Source organism: Acomys minous, assembly GCF_964271855.1.
Source record: "Acomys minous genome assembly, chromosome: 12".
Lineage (NCBI taxonomy): Eukaryota > Metazoa > Chordata > Mammalia > Rodentia > Muridae > Acomys > Acomys minous.
The window spans coordinates 13,810,085-13,832,373 of record NC_140493.1 but is presented as its reverse complement, the minus strand read 5'-3'; the positions used below and the strand labels follow the sequence as shown (position 1 = coordinate 13,832,373).

At 48.4% G+C, this 22,289-nt stretch overlaps 1 protein-coding gene across 1 annotated transcript in view; it reads right to left on the bottom strand.

The window, feature by feature from the left end:
• Positions 1-22,289, bottom strand: part of TTLL8 (tubulin tyrosine ligase like 8) — a 45,961-nt gene that overhangs the window by 3,804 nt on the left and 19,868 nt on the right. Inside the window, 8 exon segments of the mRNA XM_084803203.1 lie at positions 666-909; positions 3,451-3,599; positions 10,075-10,261; positions 16,075-16,203; positions 16,800-16,914; positions 17,151-17,279; positions 18,504-18,577; positions 19,093-19,216. Of these exon segments, the coding sequence (XP_084659329.1) occupies positions 666-909; positions 3,451-3,599; positions 10,075-10,261; positions 16,075-16,203; positions 16,800-16,914; positions 17,151-17,279; positions 18,504-18,577; positions 19,093-19,216 (1,151 nt within the window).

The following is a 22,289-nucleotide window of genomic DNA, read 5'->3' as shown; positions in this document are numbered from 1 at the left end:
GCGGTCGTTTTCAAAGTACTTATTTAACGTCCGTCTGTACAGCGGGGCAATGCCCATTCATACACCATTTCTGGGACTCTCCCATCAGCCTATGCTGAAGGAGGAGGGTTCTCTGTGCCAGGCAAAGAGTTCATGGCTTGATGGCTCAGCTAAGCCCACGTAAAGAGGCTACATGCAGCTCCTGGCTCCACTTCCACATAGGGTTCTAGACCCTGCTATCCACTGCTCATCCAGAGCAGCACACAGATAGGGGTGGTTGCCTTCAGCCATGCCCAGCCCCACTCCAGGTGTGACCTAACAGGTGTGTCTCCAGGTGTGCAACCCTCTGTTGAGCAACCCCCAGCCTCCCAGGATTCCCCCTGCCTCTCCCCTTTTAAAGTCCCCTGGGGCATCCAGGTCTCCAGCACTGCCTGCCAAGTGACAAGCCCTGGGTCATCCCTGAGGATTCAGGGAGGTTCTCACTGTTCTATCTTTGCCAGAATGTGGTTTGTTAATCCCCAGGAACCCCTGAGTGTTTGAGCCTGGCAACCCTGGTGCCCTGAAGCTTTGACAGTGATGGGCAGCCTCAAGGGCTCAAAGGGGGCAAACAGCCAGGGTATTTCATCTACACAAACCAACGTCCTCCTTCCAAGTGCTTAAAGGAATATGGCGCTCCCCTTGCTGACCTGTCCAGCTTGTCCAGGGAGAAGCGCTGTGTGGAGAACCGGAGGTAGCTCTCCTTGTAGAACCAGATGGTTAGGGGATTCCAGTCCGTGACGAGGAACCACTGTCTGATGTCAAACTTGGTGTCATAGATGAGCATCGGAGTCTCGATGTACTTCTGAACCACCCATTTGTTGTCCTTCATGGTCTGGTTGTCTGTGGCCACCAGCTCCAGGATGTTCTCCACCCGGTCCATGCACACAATATCTCCAAGAACAAGAGGCGGTACCTTGGCCCAGTGCAGCACAGCCCCTGGTCGTCATGATAGGCCCCAACACCCACCCTGGCCTTTGGTCCAGCACCAAGAATCTGCAGGACTGGTGTGGGCAGGACAGAGGCGCACTCAGTGGGTGAACAGTTGGTACCGGCCACTCGTTCAGCCCTCTCGCTATGGGGCCAGCCCTACACTCCAGAGGACATACAGAGATCAAGGGAGAAACAGAGCAGAGAGCTTAGGGGTTTGGTGTGTTCTCAGAGCAGGACCCTTGGAGGCCCAGCAAGGGCTAATACTAAAGGAGTGATTGGCCAAAGAGATAAGCTGGGCACAAATAGGAGGCCTTTGATTTTCCCCACTGGCTTCCCTTTAGTCATTGGCAGGACTCTATAAAGTTTCCCACCCTCGGCCATAAAGCAGGTTGCATGACCTGTGTGGCATGTAAGAAGGAGTGTTATGTTTCATTTCGTGATGTACAGTTTAGTGCCAGTGCCAGACCCTGCAGCTCCCTTTTCTGTGCCATGACAATGTAGGATGAGAACGAGGCCACAAGATAGCCAGAGCATCCTTGCAATCTGCCCAGGACAAGGAATGCAAATTTCTGCTGAGATTGGGGGGGTGGGGTGGGAGAGTGTTACACACAGCATCTGGTCATCAATTCTGATGATAAAAGGTGGAGGGATTTCCATTCACAGGGCCCCCGCAGGTGCTAGGTGAGTTCTCGCAAAGCACATGGCTTCCGTTTATTTAGTTATAGCAAGTTGGGACCTTGCCTAAAATGAAACAAACTGCTGAATACAGTCAAGGGCCACCAGCAGTAGACAGGGCCATAAGCAGGGACCAGCAGAAAAAGTACACTTATTGAGAACAGCATCCTGAACAGTCCCCAAAGTGTCCCCAGGGGTGGAGTCTCCTGTGGGAGGAAGGTATGACCTGATGAGGAGACAGGGATGTGTTAGGAAGGAGAGTGGGCTTAGCACAGAGGCCAAGAAGGAACTCAGCACAGGCTCCAAACCGACGTGGCAGCATCACAGAAGGACAGAGGGAGCCCGGACCATCGTAGGACACCAGAAAAGAATGGACCACATACACCCGGGAAAGAGAATTCAAAATAGGAGACCTCAGGGACTGAATGTGACAAAACTACACACTAATTAAAAAAAAAAATTTAAAGATCACATATATAGGGCTGGAGAGATGGCTCAGCGATTAAGAGTACCTATTGCTCTTATAGAGGACCTGGATTCCACTCCAAGCACCCACGTGAGACTTATAATCACCCACAGCTCCAGGGGTTCTGAACCTTCTCCTGGCCTCCACAGGCACGAGGCACACACATGCTACATGTACATATATGCAAGGGGGAGAAACATGTACATAAAAGAAATCTAAAAAAAATTAAAATCACATAAATAACCTGTGAATTTAAAAACTTCAGAATAAATCAAGAGACCAAGAGGATATACAAACTAAAATGTCTGTTTAAAGGCCAAGCGTGGTGGCACACGCCTTTAATCTCAGCACTCGGAAGGCAGAGGCAGGCAGAGCGGTGTGAGTTCGAGGCCAGCCTGGTATACAAAGCAAGTCCAGGACAGCCAGGGCTATTACAAAGAGAGGCCCTGTCTCAAAAGACAAAACCAAACCAAACTACCACCACCAACAAAAGCTGTTTAAATACCACAGGAAAACAGAACCCTCTACAGCAGAAACAGCAGGATGAAGCTAATGTCAGAGACAGAGAGAATTTGGTAGCCTTAATTCTTTGATTATTTCACAGGAAAGCCTGGAAATAAATAAACTTAGCATTTAAATCAGAGACAAGAGGAAATTCCTCATAGGAAAACTGAAAACCATTGGTTTTGGAAACACAAATAAGATTAGGAAATGACACATGTGCATATGTGCGCGCGCGCGCGCGTGCGCGCGCACACACACACACACATGCACACATCACACATGCACGCACGTGCACACACACACCCACCCACCCACACCCACACATACACACACACCATTAAGAAAAAAGAAGAGCTGTAATTATGGCTACAGTTTGGGCAGATGAGGCAGACAGTGTGAACTGGTGACTAACTCACAGGCAAATTTTATGAGGTGTTCAGAATTTGCCACTGAGGGTGTTAGGTTTTTACAGTTGAGTTTTACACTGACTGGATCCAGGGCATAGGAAGTACATTGTTTGAGATGAAGGCTCTTCACACCCTTTTTAAGAGGCCAGAATAAGCCTATTGCTAAGACCAAGGTAACTCAAAATGCAAAAAACAACACTCTGGATGCAATGGATACAAATGAGAACATCTGAGCTAAATTAGCAAACTCCAGGATGGCACTGTGCTGAGACACTTCCTCCTCTAGCTCAGCTACACACACACACACACACACACACACACACACACACACACACACACACACACACAGAACCTTGGCAGTACTGCTTGAATCTCCCTCCATCTTTACAGCAGGTGGCTGTCAAGGCTGGGGACTTGCATAATGGGGAGGCCTCCACCGGGCGAACTCACCTCGCCCTCGGGACTTGGCCGCGGGCTTTATGATCCAGATGTTCCGTATCCCGTCGATCTCTGTCTGAGGGTTCACAGAGCTGATCTTACTCAGCAGAGTCTGGCACTGCAAAAAGTAGCTTCTCCAATCAGTGATGAAAGCATTGCCACTAAAAAGCAAGATGCAGAAAGGGCATGAGGTTCTGAGAGGCAGCAGTCAGCCATGGTGGCTGTTGGATGTCTCTGCTCTAGGACCGGCTAATAGCTATCTGGAAAGAAAGGGTTACAGGTAGCAGAGGATGCCTGGGCTCATGGCCCTTAGAGGCTGCACCTGGACAGAGTGTATCAAGAAGTAAGCTCCCTAGTCAGGCGTGGTAGTGCATGCCTCTAGCCCTAGCACTCCAGAGGCAGAGGCAGGAGGATCTTATTGAGTTCCAGGTCTGCAGGGCTTAACATAACAAGTTCAAGGACAGCCAAGGTTTCATAATAGACCTTGGGGGGAGGAAGGGTGGGGAGAGACAAGAACCCTGACACATGGACTGTCTGAATGGACAAAGACACCAAGCCTTTACCAAAAGAAAACCAGAGAAAGGTGGGTCCCTGAGACAAGATGCTGTGTGCTTCTTCTTCTTCTTCTTCTTCTTCTTCTTCTTCTTCTTCTTCTTCTTCTTCTTCTTCTTCTTCTTCTTCTTCTCCTCCTCCTCCTCCTCCTCCTCCTCCTCCTCCTCCTCCTCCTCCTCCTTCTTCTCCTTCTTCTTCTTCTTCGGCTTCTTCTTCTTCTTCTTGAGACAGGATTTCTCTGTGTAGCCTTTGCTGTTCTGGACTCACTTTGTAGACCAGGCTGGCCTTGAACTCACAGTGATCCGCCTGCCTCTGTCTCCCGAGTGCTGGGATCAAAGGTGTGCACCACCACGCCCGGCTCAGACTTCTAAAGGAAGCCAAACTCCAATGCAGACCTACCTGCCCCACCTTAGCAGCTGGCTTATTGTCCTGTGAACATGACTGTTAACCTGACCCTGTGGCCTTGCTGGTGACTTCAGACGTGTAGGAAAAGACCTGACGAAACCCATTAAAATCTCGCGAAATATTAGGGCTGGGGTCAGTAGAGCTATCTGAGTAGCATTAAGAATTTGAGGGTGGGGCTGGAGAGATGGCTCAGTGGTTAAGAGAACTGTCTGCTCTTCCAGAGGTCCTGAGTTCAATTCCCAGCAACCACATGGTGGCTCACAACCATCTGTAATGTGATCTGATGCCCTCTTCTGGCCTGCAGGTGTACATGCAGGCAGAGCATTGTATACATAATAATAAATAAATATTAAAAAAAAAAAGAGAGAATTTGAGGGTGCACTGCTGGTACCTGGGAGAGACATCCGCCACAGCGCCCACAGCCCCTCTCAGCTTCTGTGCGGCCCTCCATGTGTGGGCAGAGGCAGTAAATGGCAAGTGTTCAGTGCAGGCTCCCTGCACCTTTTCTGTGGCTGCTGCTGAGCCATAATATTCTGGCTGCAGCTCTAGAGGTGGGAGCAAGGGTTTGGGGACAGGAGACACCTGTGTTCTGTCCACCTGCTGGGGAAGGAGGGCAGTGTTTAGGGGGCAGTGAATTACGGCAATCTCTGGCTAGGTAGGTTAGAGTTTTAAGGCAGCAAGAGCCCCATCAGGGTCAGTTTCTACCCCCAGGTGCAGGAAACAGGTTGGCATGAGATGGACTGATTTTGCTCCTCGCTGAGCCCACTCCCTTGGTCTACTGGATGTGAGTTTCTTCTGCGGATATTTCATGTCGGTCATGTCGGATAGGACAGCTCTGCCATAATGGGTACATGGTACAAACATGTACAGACAACCCCCAGTGTCCCCACATCACCACCGGATCCACAGAGACAGACTAATGCAACGGGATGGTGCTATCAGCAAGCGCCTGATGGCACAAATGCTTTCACCACTACAGCTCAGAAAGACAAGTGTTTTCAGTCCCACGGGAAGGAATCCTCACAACCTCTGCAGGATGCCGGAGCCAGGGCCCTGGAAGTCACCCCTGAAGCTGAGCCAGCACTGCACTCGTGTTATCACCATGTTTCCCATGTTATGTTGCCTCTGTCACATAGAGAGGATGGAAGCTGTCAGGTAGGAGATTTCTGAGAAGAGGGAAGGAGCCCTGCCCCTTTCAACAAGTGCTCAGATTCTTTAGGTACATCGACATTCATCAGAGAATAGACAGGGTCCCTGCAGGGCCCATGAAGTGTAGCCTCCCAGCCTCCTGGGTCCTGACATACAAACACCCATGTGGGAACCTGCCAGTCTCCATAAGGATCAAATGGGCTTCAAGGCTCTCTAGGTTGCAGTGCATCTAAGGGGGCCAGTCACTGCACAGCACACCTGACTGGACCTCTCCACCGGAGCCCAATGCTGCCACCCAGTGGTGATGCCTCCGGGTTCTCTTTGGTAAAGGTCTAAGAAAATGTGGCTGAATATAGAAAGTCCTAACTGGAAAGGTGAAATTTGATTTTGTTGTTGTTGTTTTGCTTTGTTTTTGCTCAAGTGTACCCTGTGTCATCACCACCAGTTCAAGAGACACACAGCCTGGGCTGCTCAGAAAGCTCTCTGGTGCTGTGTTCCAGTTGACAGGAACTAGTCATCAGTCTCACTTTCTACCACAGGGATGGGCTCTGCCTTTCTTGAATCTCACACGCACCAGTGGGGACATGGACACAGACTCTCTCTCTCTCTCCTCTCCGCCCCCTCTGTCTTTCTGTATCTCTATCTCTGTTCTCTCTGTCTCTGTCTCTGATATAGCGTCTCTCAGCCTCACAACTGGGAGTTTGGTCCATGGCTGTGCCCTCTGATGCAGGGTCTGTCAGGTCTGGCCTTTCCCAATCTCTTTGAGGCTGGGTGCTTCCATTTCTCCTGAGAGAGAAGAGCTGTGCCATAGGACATACAGTTCTTTCCCCCCCCCCCTCAAGACAGGGTTTCCATGTATAACACTGGCTATCCTGGAACTCTCTTTGTAGAACAGGCTGGCCTCAAACACACAAGAGATCTACCTGCCTCTGCCTCTTGAGTGCTGGGATTAAAGGCGCCCACCACCACTGGACATACAGTTCTTGCTTTTCCAAAGTGCTGTTGCTCCATACTCCTGACAGTGGTGCGTTAGAGCTGTTGACTCAGGCCAACACTTGGTGTTGCGTGTGTTTAATTCAGCCATCCTAGGATGCAGAGGTGTCCCATCATGGGTGCTTTGGGTTGGTTTTTTTTTTCCTTTTTCAGTTTTTGTTTGTTTGGTTTTTTTTTCAAGACAGGGTCTCTCTATGTAGCCTTGGCTGTCCTGGACTCCCTTTGTAGACCAGGCTGGCCTCGTACTCACAGCAATCTGCCTGCCTCTGCCTCCCAAGTGCTGGGATTAGAGGCGTGTGCCACCACCGCCCGGCCCCTTTTTCAGTTTTTGAGGCAGAGTCTTGTATATAGCCCAAGCTGGCTTTGAGTACAAGATCCTTCTCGGATTACAGGAGCTAGCACCAAGGGTTCACAGCAGTTTTAACTTGCATTTCTGATAAGTTCTGATACTGGGCACTTATCTAGTGTGATTAGACAGCTGTTTTTGTATTTCATGAAGTGTCTGTTGCTTTCCCCCTGCCTGGAGACAGGAAGCCCAAGGCTAGCTTTGAACTTGCTGTGCTCCTGAAGATGACCCTGAACTTCTGATCCTCCGGTTACTACATCCTGAGTGTTTGCGGCACAGACCCGGGCCACGTTCAGTTCGTGTGGTGCTGGAGGCGGAACCCAGGGCTTCAAGTACAATAGAGAAACGCTCTACAGACCGAGGGCTTCATTTGGTTCATTTCCTTCCCCTGACATATTATAGCTGACTCTGCAGCTTCTAAACTTGAACCTCTGTTGGACGTGTGGACACTGGATCTGTCCCTAGTTTACTGCTTCTATTTTTGTCTTCTTCTTCTTCTTCTTTTTAAGATTTATTTATCATGTATACAATGTTCTGTCTACATGTACATCTGCACACCAGAAGAAGGTACAAGATCTCATTATAGATGGCTGTGAGCCACCATGTGGTTGCTGGGAATTGAACTCAGGACCTTTGGAAGAGCTCCTAACCTCTGAGCCATCTCTCCAGCCTTTTTTTTTTTGTCCCCTTTACAAGGTTTTTTTTTTTTTTAAACACAGTTCTTAAGCCAATGCGAAGCATTTTCGCCAACTTCTCCTGTTAACTGTGGCTAATAATTTCCCCATGTTAGTGGCTAATAAATACGAGGATATAACAAACTGCATACAGTGGGGGCTGAGGGCAGCTCCTGGAAAGGGGAGTAACTAGAGAAGCTCCTCCTTTGATGGCTCAGGTCATGAACAAGCATTGACTGACGCAGAGCCCTAGCGTGTGCAAGAGCAATGGAACACAGCACATGGCCGGGCACAGACAAGTATATCAGAAGGACCCTCGGGACAGCCATGAAGGAAAAGAGCAGCTAAGAGACACACATGCGCTTGGGAGTCCCAGAAAGAGAAGAGAGAGAATGACACAAAAGCAACACATGTAGAAATAATGACCAGAGTCCAAATTTGGGAGGAAAACATGTCAACTCGTAGTTAAAAGATGCCACACAAACTCAAACACAGGTAGATACAAAGAAACGCATCCCTAGAAAGACAATAGACAAACTGCTAAATGTGAAATATAAGATCTTAAAGCATCCAGAGAAAAAGACACTACTTTCATCCAGAGGAGCCAAAGTACTGGCCGAAAAACTTCAAACAAAATGGAACAGCCCAGAAGACAATAGAACAACATTCTGACAGCAACCTACCTTTGCAAGCTGAGAACTCTATCCTGGAGGAAATATTTTTCCAAAAATGATTTTTTTTAGGCTTTTTGAAACTTAAAAAAAAAAAAAGAAGGAAGTTTTCTGCCAGCAGACCATCACTAGAATAAAACCAATAACATATATATATACTTTCATATATATATGAAAGTAACTGACTGTTTAAATAAACAACAAGCATGGCATGTGCCTTTTAAAACAAAGATGGAAGATCTGGAGAGATGGCTCAGAGGTTAAGAGCACTGACTGCTCTTGTAGAGAACCCATGTTTAGTTCCTAGCACCCACACCAAGTGGCCCACAATCATCTGTAGCTCCAGGTCCAGGGACTCTGTGGGCACCTGTGTGACCTAATGCACCTGAATTCACACTCATTCAGACACACACACACACACACACACACACACACACACACACACACACACTTAAATAATAAGACAAAGACAGAAATGATAGCCAGGAATGGAAAGAGGCAAGCCAAGTCATGCTGTCATGATTGGTTTGGGAAGCAGTGATAGTTCTAATTAGAGATGAGTAATAAAACATAAAGCAGGGGCTGGAGAGATGGCTCAGAGGTTAAGAGCACCCGCTGCTCTTCCAAAAGGTCCTGAGTTCAATTCCCAGCACCCACATGGTGGCTCACAACCATCTAATCTTAAAAAAAAAAAATCTTAAAAAAAAATACCATAAAGCAGTGACTCATGCTAGACCCTGTCTAAAAACAAAAACAAAAACAAAAACAAAAACAAAAACAACCAAGCCGGACGTGGTGGTGCACGCCTGTAATCCTGGCACTCGGGAGGCAGAGGCAGGTGGATCTCTGTGAGCTCGAGGCCAGCCTGGTCTACAAAGTGACTCTAGGACAGCCAAGGCTATATATAGAGACCTTATCTCAAACAAACAAACAAACAAACAAACAACCCAACTATATTGTAATTTTTAGGGTTGGCTTAAAAAAAATCAGCAGTCTTGCTCTACACCCTGATGCTGGCCTCAGACTCAGTGCGCAGCCCAGTCGGACCCTGAGTTCAGGCTCTTCTCGCCTCATCCTCCTGAGTGGATGACAGATATAAGTCAAAAAAGAGGGGGAAGGGGAGGGCAGGAAGGGAGGAGGGGGAGAAGAGGAGGAACACGCTTGATAACCAGAGGGAGGGAGAGAAGGGCCAAGGCATGAAACACCCAGGGCGGTATGTGGGGGCCACCACAGACCCTTGAATCTAGCATTGCCTGCCTGACTTTGTCCCCTCTAGGGTGTCCTCTTTTCTTGCTGGTGGTCACCATAAGGGGTGGGAGGCCAGAGGTCAGTAGGGAAGCAGTATTAACCTGTGGGCGTTGGCAGTGAGGGGTGACCAGCCCCGGAAAGCACCTCTGCCCACTGTCATCCATCACCCAGAGCCTTCCAGGCCCTGAGCTGTACAAACTTAACAGGGTTATTGTGGGTCCAAGTGAGAGTAAGCACGGAAGGATCCGGGAAGGCACAAAATGAATGGTATCTCCAGAAGGCACTCATAGGATTTCAACAAATAACAGAAGGTTCCGGGTACCTGCCAACAGCCAATAGGCACTCATAATACCCAAGGCAGGTGCTCTAACATCAGAAGGTATCCCAAGACTCAGGAGGCATCCCAACCTCAGGCAGGTGCTTCAGGAGTTAGATAAGCACCCTAACACCCTGACAGATGCCCAGACACTTGACAAACATCCCAACTTCAAGGCGAGTGCCCTCAGGACCCAGATAGGTGCTCCGGCACCCAGACACGCATCCCAGTGTGTGCGCATGGTGACACCTCTCGCGCCAAGGCAGTGGGGTGGCGTCTTACTGAACCAGGAGGTAGTACTGCTGCGTCAGATCATTCCACTCTGCCTCAGACAAGGCCTCAGTGCTGGTCTCTAACACGTCGATGTCCTCGTGCTCCAGTTGTCCCAGGTAGGCCTGGCACACCTTGCATGCTATGTCTACAAGATGTCCCGAGAGGCCTTGGAATTTGAGGTCATTGTTTTCAGGATCTGAAATACAAGCGCATGTGTTGGTAGAAACTTAAGGTCACTTTGTTCAACATGTATTTAATGTATCATACACGTACAGCTTATTTGAAAAGGTGAAAAGTAACTGTTAAAACTTGTTCAGGATGGTCGGAGATAGAAATTGGTAGTTGGTCACTCATAAATCTTACTAGATACTAAATTACTTAATTATAGAATAAGATTTACTTAGTTTTTTATATATGTTTTCAGAGGAATAGATGGATGACGGATAGAATAGATAGATGGTCTTCAAACACTTCAGAGATCCACAGAAAATGGCATTTAATAATAAAGGGCTTTTATGACAGAGAGACATATCTGTTCCTGGCAGCACCTCCAGTCTAATTATGCAGGCATCAAGAAACGATAGTGGCAGATAGCCACTGGTCTGAGGAACTTTGCTTATCTCTACTGCTGATGACAGACTGACCGTGCACTATGATCAAGCCTGATACTGAGAAATTGGCTGCCCAGTCTTGCAGAGATTAGGTGGGCCAGTCCTTCAGGATTCCTGCTTCAGAGCAGTCTGTGAGATGCTTTGAGCTGGCTGGCTGAAGGCAGGATGCACCTATGATGGAGAGAAACTTGTGACAGTGCAGAAGCAGTCTGTCAGATGCCTTGGGCCGGCTGGCTGAAGGACTGCATGCCCTGACGATGGAGAGGAACTTGTGACTGTCCAGATAGTCAGCTCTCTGCCCTGTCAATACTTTTGGAAGTTGCTTGCCTGCACTTCCTTCATATTAGATAGTTTTTTCTTCTGAGGTCTCTGATGGGGTTGAAGACTAGATAGTCATAGTACTAATATAATTTTAGTGAAAAAAAACTTTAGACATTAGGATAAGAATCAGTAGCATAGTGGAATAATTTCTTAAAAATTGTTAACTACAAATGGACTGGTCCTTGTAAATGTGACTTAATGGATAATTCTTATAATTATTTTGTTGTTTATAGTTCATTTTATTTAATAGAAAGGGGGAGATGAAGGAAAGATAAACATTTTTTTTTTAAGATCACAAGTAGGGGATGAGAAAAAGACTTGTGAGAGAGCAGGTGATGTTTACCCCCTTAGAAGTCCAACCACCGTGATTGGTTATTAAGCAGCTGAAAAACATCCTTGAACAAATGCTGAGAAGAGGTATAAATATGAGCCAAAAACAAGAGGCGGGGCCTTTGGAGACTGGGGATAGTTTTGGCTGTTCATCCCTCCACTTTGAGATGCTCCTAGAGAGAACTGCTCAAGGGAAGGCTTCGGGGCTCTGGGCTCCAGCTGAGGTTCTGGGTTATGGTTACTCCAGGTTCCAGCAGAAGAAATCCTGCTGATTATACCAGGAGAATCATTCCTTGAAACTGATATCCTTATAGTTTCATTATTATATTCTTTAATCTTCTTTTTCCTATTGTTTAGGTTAGATGGGTTATAAGTGAGGTACTCTCGGTTAATAAGTTCATAATAAAATATATTTGTTAAGAAAATTGAGCCTACACACATGCACTGAGCGTGATCACCACCGGGGGCACAGAGGCTGCCTCACATTCCTACCATCTCTCCCCTGGTGCTACACTTCCTCCCCTGTTCACCACCACAGCACCTCTGTTTAGCACTACAGTTGCTATCAGGAGCTCACACTCTGAAACTGGATATGGCTATCATAACAGAGAGGAGACAGCATGTAAAGGCATTTTAATTCAGAACATAGCTGCTCTGGCAAGAGATCACATCCAAAGACCTAGGTCTGTGTGATCCAACTTTGGAGACTTGGGATAGTTTTGGCTGTTCATCACTCCACTTTGAGACGCTCCTAGAGAGAATCGCTCAAGGGAAGGCTTCGGGCTCTGGGCTCTTGCTGAGCTTCCAGGTACAGACACGCCTTTAATCCTCGGGTTTAGGAGACAGGCATGCAGATCTCTGAGTTCTAGTCAGTTGTGGTCAGGCAGTTCAGTTGAGAGTAAATTGAGAAGTCGTACAATGGAGTGAGTTCCTGAAAGTTTAGTCCATGGAATTCAGAGGCAGTGTTTACTGGGAGAGTTTTACAAAGAGAGGCTGAAGAAAAAATGAAATAGACACAGGTGAAGACGGAATGGGCCAGGGACTAAGGAGGAGCCAGAAGGTTAGAACAGATTGTCAGAGTAAGTCGGAGGGCGAGCAGAGCAACTCAGTGAGAGCTGAGAGAAGCCAGATGGAATCAGTCAGCTTGGAGAGGAGTTTGAGCCAGAGAAGCTGAGAAGAGCCAGCCAGAGTTAAGAAAAAGCTAGAAAGGGTAAGCTTTTTCAGCAGTAAGTTTCAGAGGCTGAAAGCATTCTAAGCCTAGGTTAGACTGTAGGTCTAGGTTAGCAGGCAGAGAGGCAAGCCTCCCAAGACCATGACATCAGATGAATAAAAGTTACTTTAACAACAGTATTTTTGAATTGTCATAAAAAGCATGCTTTCTGATCAAAGTCCCTGTACTCTGTGTTTCTCTGACACCTGTGAGCACTTGGAGCTGCCCTGAGTGCCAATTCTTATCACTACAGAGCTCCCTGGACCACATAGGGGGCATTGGTAGGTCCTGGAACCTGAACCCTTACACAGGGTTCTCAACTCTGTGACTCAGGACCACTGTTGAGTCTCAGGAAGTAGAGGCTGAAAGTGAACTTCAAGTGGCCTCAAGAATATGGCCAGTAGGCTGACATTCCTCCTTGGCCAGCTGTGGGGTTTCTGTGGGTTTCCCAGGGAGCTGGCAGGGTTGTGGCACAGACAGGAGACAGCTGGGGGCTTCAAGCACAGTGTTGGTAGAGGCATGGCACTAAGGAGTGATGTGATGGGTACAGGCTCACAGAACATGCTGCAAAGCAAGAGTGCTACATTTAGGTGGCAGTTGCAGACAATACAACAGGCATGGGACATTCACAGAACACAAATCATTTTTTAAAAATGAATGTGGCATGTCTAGCTTCAACAGGTGAGAATTCTTATGTTAAAAAAAATTGATCTAAACAACCAACTCCTATCTTCCAAAGGAGCGAAGTAAAAGACAAAACCAATCCCTCCAAAGTTGGAGAGAGGGGGGGGGATGAATGGCAGTAGGAAAACGTGGCTGTGGAAGTGAACTCTGACAGCAGTGCCACAGAAGATGGAAAAGGAGAGGAGGGAAACAATGGAAATAGAAAGAGCAGCAGATAGAGAGAAAACAGTAACAGCCGAGGGGCTACATGGACAATCACCTCCAATACCAAGGCTGTTGGTTGATCTGGAGCTACTGTGTATTCAACTATTAAATGCTTGCCCTCTTAAGATCCTTACTGGCCTATGAGCAAATTCTCATGCATAAACCCTGCCTCCCGAATTATCCCTGATTAGATAATAAAAGTTTTTGGCAGTCTATAGCCGGGCAGAGAGAGAAGTGGGAGGGAGGAAGGACTACCTGGGAGAGAGAAAGGAATTCTGGGAAGAAAAAAGAGGGAATCCCTTAAACCAAGAAACGTTAGAGGAGACATTGGCTGGATGGGACTAGGTGGTCGGGTTAACTTAGATGAGCTAGTTGAGAGTCTGCCTAGCTAAGGCCTGTGCTTTGAAATAGTAAAAGGTCTCGGTGTCGTTATGGCTGAAGGCCCCCCAGGATCTCACAACAATACCCAGGGTTCATATAGTGGCCTACATACACCTGGACTGCTCCTGAAGAGGACCAGTGTTTAGCATACAGAACCTGTGTCAGGAGGTTCACAACTGCGTGTAACACCAGCTTCAAATGAGAGCAGCACTTGTGGCCTCTGTGGGTACCTGCACCCTTGTACACACACACACACACACACACACACACACACACACATATCGTTAAAACACAAATCTGGACACAGATCTCAACCTCAAAAAAGTGAATTCCAAAGGGATAATATGTGTAAACGCAAGATGAGAAGCCACAAGACTCTTTGATGAAAAATCTAGAGCTTTCCATTGACTACTTTCAGATACACCGCTGAAGGCTTGGTCCGGAAAGAAACTGCTGGTGACCTCGCTTCATCAAACTCTAAAATTAAAAGTATCTGCTGTACGAAAGTCATCTTCAATGGAATGAGGAAACAAGCCAAAGACGGGGTGGCCATATCCGCACATATCCCACAGAGAAACACTACCAAAGTCCGCAAAGAACTCCTGAAACTTAGTAAGAAAATGGAGCAGCCTAATTCAGGAAGCAGACACATCACAAGAGAAGATGAACAGCTGGCTGATGACGTAGGAAAATATGCTTGATATCACATCACTAGTGAGCTACAAACGACAGCAACAGTGTGATGCTCCTACAGACCTAGACAAGGCTCAAAACCCAGAACACTGGCACCTTGGGATTTGTCCTGGAAAAAAATGTGCTGATGACTTGATGCGCTATTGTTGTAACATCCAGTAATCATGCTCTTTTATAATTTATTCAAATAAATTGAAGTATTATTTCAATGCCTGTGAAAACTTGGACCTAGAGCTCTGTAACCATTTTACCCATGATAAAAATCCTTCAGTGCCCGGGCGGTGGTGGCACACACACCTTTAATCCCGGTACTTGGGAGGCAGAGGCAGGCGAATCGCTGTGAATTCAAGGCCAGCCTGGACTACAAAGCGAGTCTAGGACAGCCAATGCTACACAGAGAAACCCTGTCTCGAAAAGCAAAAAAAAAAAAAAAAAAAAAGAAAGAAAGAAAGAAAGAAAGAAAGAGAAAAGCCTTCAGTGGGTGAATGGATAAATAGCCCAACACATCGGTACTGTGAACTACGGAGCCCTGATCATAAAGCAGCAAGCATGGATGAAACTCGAAAGCCTTTGCTAAGCTCACCAGTGTGAATAGGTTGCATACTGTGAGGTCCTCTCTGTAGAGATCCTGAAAAGGCTAGGACCACGGAGACAAGGAAAAGGGCCGGGAGCTGCAGGAATGACCTCAGCTAAGCATACACAGCCAGGGCTCCTTAGTCACATGTCTTGACTGTCCCTACCTGGACAGTGCAGCTGTAACCAACTCCCATCCAGCCGCAAAAGCCTCTACCCACAGCCTGAAGCTGCCTTATTTTATTTATTTTATTTTTTTGAGACAGGGTTTCTCTGTGTAGCATTGGCTGTCCTAGACTCGCTTTTGTAGTCCAGGCTGACCTCGAACTCACAGCGATCCGCCTGCCTCTGCCTCCCGAGTGCTGGGATTAAAGGCGTGCGCCACCAAGCCCGGCTGAAGCTGCCTTATTAACAAGTTATTTTTCAAATACATCCTTTAAAAATGTTTAACACACCAAAGTTTACTTTCTAATAGTTTAAACAAATGTACCTCTGGAGTGGGAACATTGACAGCAGGGTACATAGGGACCAGGATGGATAGGAAACCAATGTACCTTTTGCTCAATTTTGCTGTTAGCCTAAAACTGTTCTAAAAACAAAACAACAACATCAAAAAAAAAAACAACAAAACCCAAAAATCTCCTTAAACCCAGATGTCTGCTTGTGTGCCTATATCACACAGAACTGCCATTACTGTGGTCCTCTTCCGGGGACCATATGGAGGGTCCCAGCAGTGGCCCCTGCCTAGATAGTGCACCTGGGGCACAGGATTTAGTATGATCACAGGACAAGGGTGCCTGGCGTTGATATGCTGTGCAAATAGGATGACCTAGGTCTCAGCCTACAGTCAAAACAAAAGATAGGCTGTGAGAATCAGAGACGAACCGGAAGCATTGCTATCTCCTCCCACCAAGCCCGTCCATCAGCCATAGAGACTCCACCTCACCAGCTAAAGACCTCTGCCGTTGACCAGAGGAGACTCCACTCCCCATAGATGCGTACCTTTCTTGGGGCTGGGGTCACCATTCTTGGCCTCCTCTTTCTTACTCTTGCTCTTGACTTTGCTGTAGTAATTCTGTTGGTTGACTACCCACTTGAGGATGCTGGAAGCCATTGTGCGCCGAAAATCATCTGGAAGAAAGGCAAGGCTTCGCTCCCACTGCCCACCCAGAGCAGAACGGCAGCAGAGCATGCCACATGGGCCTCCTTCCTCACACCCAGTCCCGTCAGCTCTTCCTTCCAGCCAGGGTTCTCTTCCCCCTCCTCCTCAGAGGACCCCCACAGCCCCTCAGAGACCTGAGGGAAATTCCCAGGAGTCCCCTTGATACAGTGCCAGGATCGTCTAAGGAATCTAAGGAGTCTCTCTGGGCATCCTGGACCATCTAGAGTGGAGCCCTCCTCTATTGAGGGGTCTTACTTGCACTTACCCAGCACATAAGCATAGCGGCACAGCTGTGCATCCTGCAGGCCTAAGCTCTGGGCGAGCCCAGGCTCTGAGCAGCAGCTTCTCCACACAGAGATTGGAAAGTAGGTGGTGCTGCTCTGAGCCAGTGCTGCTGGAGGCCTCACACTGGGCTCTAGAGCTTCTGTCAGACTCAGGTACCTCCTCCTACACTACCAACGTTGCCTGTGGAAGTTTCTGGCCTGGCCCCTTACTAAGTGGGGCAGAGATGGTAGTCCTTTCCCCAGGGAAGTGTGGTGCCTCAGAAGGGTCACTGGTCACTCACCCAAGAATTCCTGCTTCTCGCTCTCAGTGCAGAGGCCATAGCAACGTGGAAAGAAGGTGTTGGGGTTGGCCTGGACGTACCAAGGCAGACTCCTCATGTTCAGACACAGTCCAATCTCCAGAGAGAGAGAGCAGTGCATTGGGGACCTCAGTGAGCAGCCTCACCGAGGATCCATGTTTGAGAGAGAGGGAGAGGGGGGAGGGGAATGGGGTGCAAGTGGGCATGCATGCGGGACAGGAAGTGGTGGGTGTCCTGGGGAGGAGCCTGTATCATAGACCAATCCCTGTGGCTCTCCCAGCTGTAGATGGCCCACCCACTCAGCCTGAGCCCTAGGCCCTCCCGTCAGGCCACCTTGGTTGTAAATGATGCAGTCTTCCCATAGTGGTTCAGCATCTGGTCACAGGTCAGGCTATGGTAGTCCACAACGTCCCTCTTGATAGTCCAGAGGAGGTATGGCATCTCGTTCTTTACCAACCTGGACTGGCAAGAAGAGCCGTCTATCAACCAGCACTCAAGGAGGGCTCTGCTTCTTTGGGAGGCTGGGGCACGGCTGAGGGTTGGGAGTGGGACAGAAGCTCGGCCAACACTGTGACGGCTAACGGCTGTACGCTCCGTCTTAGCTGAGGTGACATGACTCCTGAGGGCCACCCATGTTGGTACGGGGACAAACTCCAACCACAAGGGGTGTCTGATGCCCAGAAACCAGCTGCTTTTCTCAACCTGGGGCTGAAGGTGAATTTGAACTCTTCCTACTCTATGTGAGGCTTAGACATGTGCTATCTGCTGATCGGAGGTGACTGTGGTGTTCTTAGACCCAGGAGTGTGGTCCAGAGGAAGCTTTCTCCCAGAACCCCTAGGAGGCAGCTTTTCCCCACTGTACAGAGCCAGGGAAGGGCTCAGGATCTGGTATTCACAGAATAATAAATTAGGTTAAGTGTACAGCTGGCTATAAAAATGGGATTAACTCCATAAACCTAATGTCCTTACAACCACCTGCAAGCTTTTTTTTTTTTAAAGATTTATTTATTATGTATACAGTATGCATCAGATCACATTATAGATAGTTGTGAGTCACCATAGATGGTTGCTGGGAATTGAACTCAGGACCTCTGGAAGAGCAGTCAGTGCTCTTAACCACTGAGCCATCTCTCCAGGCCCACCTGCAAGCTATTTTATTTTATTATTATTTTTTTTTAGCACTGATTTATGATATCTTATACACAGACATCCTGTATATCTGATCTTTTAAATTACACGTACTGCAAAAACTTCCACTCCATGGCTAACATTTTTCCCCCCTCTTTATAGAAGATATAGGAGAGTTTCAGAAGACCCAGGCTAGGGGTGTCTGGAGTACAACAGCTGCATTACAGGAGACCCCATCTACTCACTGGTCAGGCCCTTTCTACCTCCATCCTGTAAATGTATGCCCCACCCCGGCCCCCACCACTAAGTTGTGGGGGCTGAGTCCTCCCACATCTATTGTCAGTAGAGGAAATGCCCCCATGGCCTTGCCCACAGGCCACAGGACTTCATGGTCCACAGTCTTATAAGCCTTCACTGATGCTAGTCAGTGTAGGTTGCAGGCTACAAGGAAGCCAGATTCCCCAGGGCTCATGTCCTCATATGGAGTCTCACTTCTGCCCAGGATGCTGTGCCTTACAAAGGCCCTGCTCCACCCGGGTACCAGGCCACGGGGCCTACCATCACATCGTGGATATCGTCTAATCTCTCCAGGGCGATTTCTTGATTTTCTTTGGTCTCAGTGCCTTTATTATCTGCAAACAAAACAAGAGGAAGACGTTGACGCCGCTTGTCTATCAAGCCTCAAGCTTGATAACCGCTTGAGGGTTATGCTGTGGAGGCCATATGTGCCCGTTTCCCCCAGAATCTTGCATAGCATCCCATGTAGGTTGTGCTAGGTCAGGACTGAGGGGGGTACTGGAGGCCAGATGACTCTCAGGGTGGGAGACAGAAGAGACTGGGGCATGAGTCTAGGGAGGACCAGTCTGAACTCTGGGAACCCGAGGAATGGCCCTGGTGGGGGGATGGACCTGGAGGAAGAATGGCTAGGGCTGAGTGTGGTCATGGGGACACCAAGAAGTGAGTGGTACCACGGTAGGAGTGCAGCCACTCGGGATGTGTGGCGTTGAGCGGGTGGTGGATACAATGCAGACAGATGCCAGTGGATAGGTAGGGACACCACACCTAGGATGGCTGACTTTTTGGGCCATGCATCAACAATCCTACATGGGATGAGGCGAGTCTGACAGTCCACCCCTGTGCCCTTTACCTTCGCCTTCAACGTTCTGAAGGACTTTGGGGAAGAATTGGAACTTCTTCTCAACCCAGCCCTTTCTTCGCAGTGCGGCCCGGATGACAGGGTAGTGTCCATAGATGGAGAAAATCTTCTTTTCCTGAAAACAGCTATGTTTTAACTGACACACTCAGCAACAAGGGGATTGAGGTGAGTCTGATCTAGGACGGATCACACCATGGGAGAACGACACTCTGGCCAGAGAGCACAGGAGTGTCTTTCAGTAATGCAAAAAGGATGTGTGGCCGGGTGTGGTGGCACATGCCTTTAATCCCAGCACTCGAGAGGCAGAGGCAGGTGGATCTCTGTGAGTTCAAGGCCAGCCTGGTCTACAAATTGAGTCCAGGACAGCCAAGCCTAATACAGAGAATCCTGTCTTGAAAAAAAAAAAGAAAGAAAGAAAAAAAGAAAAGAAAAAAAAAAAGGTGTGGGTGTGTGTGTGCTTACACATGTGTGGGAGCTTCAAAGACACCCCACAGTTGCTGCACATGTATGTTAATTGTCAGCTCTGGATTACAGAGCCAATCACCTTTTCACACCTACTCACATTCTTGGGCGTACATCGTAGAAAGCCAGCAACTTCTTGTCAGCTGTCATGATGGCCCCCACTCATGGGCTTGGAATACAGGGGGGATACAGTGCTATGCAATGCCTATGGGTCTAGAGAATAAGACTCCCAGAATGGCCCTCTTTTATGGAAAAGTGAGTGCTCTGGCTAGTTTTATGTCAACTTGACACAAGCTAGAGTCATTTGGGCAGAGGAACCTCAGTTGTGGAAATCCCCACACTGGCTTGGCCTTTGGGCAGGCCCATGGGGGCATTTCCTTGGCTGACAATAGATGAAGGAGGTTCCAGCCCACTGTGGGTGGTGCCACCCCTGGACAGGCAGTCCTTCAGGGTTGTATAAGAAAGCAGGCTGAGCAAAGCACAGGAGGAAGCCAGTGAGTAGCAAGCCTCCTTCAGGACCTGTCTCCAGGTTCCTGCCTTCAGTTCCTGCCCTGACTTAGCTAGTTGGTGGACTACAAGCCTGTTGTAGCATGAAATAAACTTTTTCTTCACCAAGTTGTTTTTAGTCATGGTGTCTTTAACACAGCAAAAGCACCACAAAGACAAAGAGAGTGTGTTTCATGTTTCTAAGACTTATGGGTGGGGCTGGAGAGATGGTTCAGAGGTTAAGGGCACTGACTGCTCTTCCAGAGGTCTTGAGTTCAATTCCCAGCAACCACATAGTGGCTCACAGCTATCTATAATGTGATCTGATACCCTCTTTTGACATGCAGGAATACATGTAGGCAGAACACTGTATACGTAATAATACATAAATAATACATCTTAAAATTAAAAAGGGGGGGGGCCTGGAGAGATGGCTCAGCGGTTAAGAGCACTGACTGCTTCTCCAGAGGTCATGAGTTCAATTCTCAGCAACCACATGGTGGCTCATAACCATCTATAATGTGATCTGATGCCCTCCTCTGGCCTGCAGATGTACATGCAGGCAGAGCTCTGTATACATAATAATACATTTGAATAAATCTTTTTAAAAAAAATCATAAAGAAGAGCTCTGGGTGCCTGCATTCAGAATGACAGAAAGGGCCAGGGCGAGCCCAGAAGCTCTGGGTCACCACTGGGAGACAGATGGCTTCGTGTGGATGAGAAGGTAGGTGCCAGCTGGTGGGAGAAAGAAACTATCCACCTCAGTCTATCCAGCTGAGAGAAAGTCAGGGAAGGAATGGTCATTGATAGGCCTTGATCATCGCATGTCCCCAAAGGCCTTGTGTGCTCGTGGCATAGTCACCAGCATGGGGGTTGAGTGGGGACACGCCTGAGGAAGGGTAAATGTGAGCTAGCTCTCACACAGTGAACAGGTAGTTAGGCAAGAGCTGGGTCCCCTTCTCCCTCTGATCTCCTCTACCAAATGTTTTTTCCCTCCTACACGCCTACAACGATGCCACCTGCCACTATGTGACACAGCCAAGTGGGCCGAGCTGCTCAAGCTCTGGATTTTAGCCTTTAAAACTGAGTGGCAAATAAACCTCTTTTCTTCTTGTTTTGTTTTGTTTTTGTTGTATCTCGAGACAGGGTCTCTCTGTGTAGCCTTGGCTGTCCTAGACTCTCTTTGTAGACCAGGCTATCCTCGAACTCGCAGCGATCCGCCTGCCTCTGCCCTCCAGGTGCTGGGATTAAAGGCGTGCGCTACCATGCCCAGCTTAAACTTCTTTTCTTAATGAAATACGAAGCCTCTGGTGTTTTATGTAGCCACAGCGGGGGTGGGGGCGGGGTAGGGTGAGGGAGGAAAGGGGAAGCTGATATTCCTGTGGGTACTCCAAGCTACCTGCTAGGTGAAAGCAGTGATGTGGCTTGTACTCAGTCACTAGTGGGGTCAGGGCAGGGCAGGGCAGGGTCAGCTGGGATCAGGCAGGAGGAGTGTCTTAGCGCCACTGGAGTCCTGCAGCAGACATACAGACCCGATGGGCCACGCATGCAGGACACCCTCCCAGGACTCTAAACCAGCAAGGTGACAGGACATCATACCACAATCACTGTCATCATCCTACAAACATGATAACGGTGGAGATGTCATTGAGGTCCTGACTCAGTGGACTCTGATGGATGAACAGTGAATCTCTTGGGGTTCTAACCTCAGCAGAGTGTCCCTAACAGAGACTTGAACCACAAAAGCCTGTAAAAACTTCCTCTGACTCCCAAACAGCTGGTGGCAGATACACCCAGGAAGTGAGCGATGGCCAGCCTGACACTGGACCTAAGTGAGATCTTTGTCAGCCACCAAACCGCCACCACAGCCCAGACTCTGTCACTGAGACACAAACAGATAGCCAGAACTCAGACCTTATCACAGGCACCCAAGATAGAAACTCGAACTGAGCCCAGATCCCACCACAGGGACATGCACAGAGAGATAAGCTGAGCCCAGTTTCCAACACAGAGATGCCGGACAGAGACACGGTGGTGCTGTTTTCTATAGATGAATTCATGTTGCCAGGCAACAGAGATGCCTAACCTTGTCCCACTGGAAGATCTGACCCTACCCAGGAGAATACTCAAAAGATGCCTGGAGCTAAGTTCTGGTACCCACAGGAGATATGTGGGACAGGTGGCCCTGCCAAACTGCCCTTTGGTGGGGAAGTCATATGGATGTCCACCACCAACAATA